This window comes from Cupressus sempervirens, chromosome 4 (genome assembly GCF_028749045.1).
Source record: "Cupressus sempervirens isolate cs-2001-9-10 chromosome 4, ASM2874904v1, whole genome shotgun sequence".
Classification (NCBI taxonomy): Eukaryota; Viridiplantae; Streptophyta; class Pinopsida; order Cupressales; family Cupressaceae; genus Cupressus; species Cupressus sempervirens.
In genome coordinates, this window is record NC_143121.1 from 653798436 (window position 1) to 653799922 (window position 1487).

The following is a 1487-nucleotide window of genomic DNA, read 5'->3' on the forward strand; positions in this document are numbered from 1 at the left end:
GTTTTTTATAACAAACTATTGGACTTCAATTTCTAGATACGGTGTTCTTTGCAAACTCATTTTTCCGACGGCATGCATTTGCTATATATATTATAGGCGGGATCTCTTTCAAACTTCATTTATAAAAATACAATTTATACTTTCTCCAAATATTACAATTCGAAGCTCTGTTCTTGTCCGCAATAGGACCAGTTCCCACAAGCTCTGTTCTTGTCCGCAATAGGACCAGTTCCCACAAAGATAGCAAAAGTTAGAAGGCAATTGAGGATAAATATTCCACGAGACGAAAAAACCAGCATTCAATCTCCAAATTGAGGATAAATTTTACAGAAGACGAAAAAAATATAGTATTCAATCTATTAATTGAGAATAAATATTACAGAGGTGAAAAAAATAGTATTCAATCTATAAATTGAAGACAAAAATTACATATCAAAGTGTTCGGAGGCCTCCAGTAAAACTACTGCCGAAACCGTTCATTATTCGTCTCCACTAAGCGACTTCTCAAACCCTAGCCAAATAACAGACCCTACAAATATTTTAATACATTAAATCATGACAGCGAGGGTTTCACTTTGTGATGGCGTAGATTGCATAAATAATCCCTGGCAAGTAGCCAAGAATTGTGAGCAGCAAGCATATCCAGAACTCCACCTGCAAAATCAATCAGTCCGCACAACAAAAATTACTAAATTTTGAGACCAGAAGTTTAAAAACAGAGAAAAAATACAAGAGAAAGGAGCTTAAAGAAGTTAGTAATTGTTACATATAAGCAATTGGTAAAATTTACAATTTTTTTAGATCAGATCTTCAAATGCAGAAAAATAATGAAGCAAAAGAGCTTAAGAAGTTGCGATTCTTACATGGCAGCCGTATTTTAAGAAGACTCCCAGGGGAGGCAAAAGAATGGCCAAAATGATGTCAATGCAATTCGCAGTACCTTCCCTCATGATTTATCTGAGCAGAATTCAGCAGCACAAACTGAAAAACAGAGTATTCACAGAGAGCAGAGTAAAAGCAAGATGATCTACACAAATAAGGGGATGAATTTTTAGTGTGCTTCTGGAAATGAAGAGCGGAGTTCATTAAATATACGAAGTATTACGCGTAGTAAACGAGGGGGAGTATTTTTCTTTATTAAATGCGACCGACACGTGTGAAGGAAGAAACCCAACGCTCGTTGCAACGGTAACTTGGAAATGATTGATGGTCAACGGTCACTTGTTTGTCCCAATAAAATGCTTTTGCTTCGCTGCGAAGCTATCATTTGAGATAAAGAAGATACCTATAGGAGGTGGCAGTGAGGTGTGACAGCTTGGAAAGTAACATTAACCAATGTGGTGACTAAGGGTTATATTGGGGCGCATTATAGGGTGCAACTTATATGCACTTTTATACAACTAAAATATAAAAGACTAAGGAGCAAAGGAGCACTCACCCTGGGTTCATATCGGGTACCTAAAACTTGTTTGTGGATGACCTCCATC

The 1487-nt window shown here is 36.9% G+C and overlaps 1 protein-coding gene across 1 annotated transcript; it reads right to left on the reverse strand.

Annotated features, from left to right (window-relative positions):
- Positions 1 to 322: 322 nt before the first annotated feature.
- On the reverse strand, positions 323 to 1075 carry LOC149562944 (hydrophobic protein LTI6B-like). Its single transcript, XM_089826392.1, has 2 exons — positions 864 to 1075; positions 323 to 654 (listed from the first exon to the last, which is right to left on the reverse strand). The coding sequence occupies exons 1-2, from the start codon at positions 948 to 950 to the stop codon at positions 571 to 573; spliced, it is 171 nt and encodes a 56-aa protein (XP_089682518.1). The 5' UTR covers positions 951 to 1075; the 3' UTR covers positions 323 to 570.
- Positions 1076 to 1487: the final 412 nt, after the last annotated feature.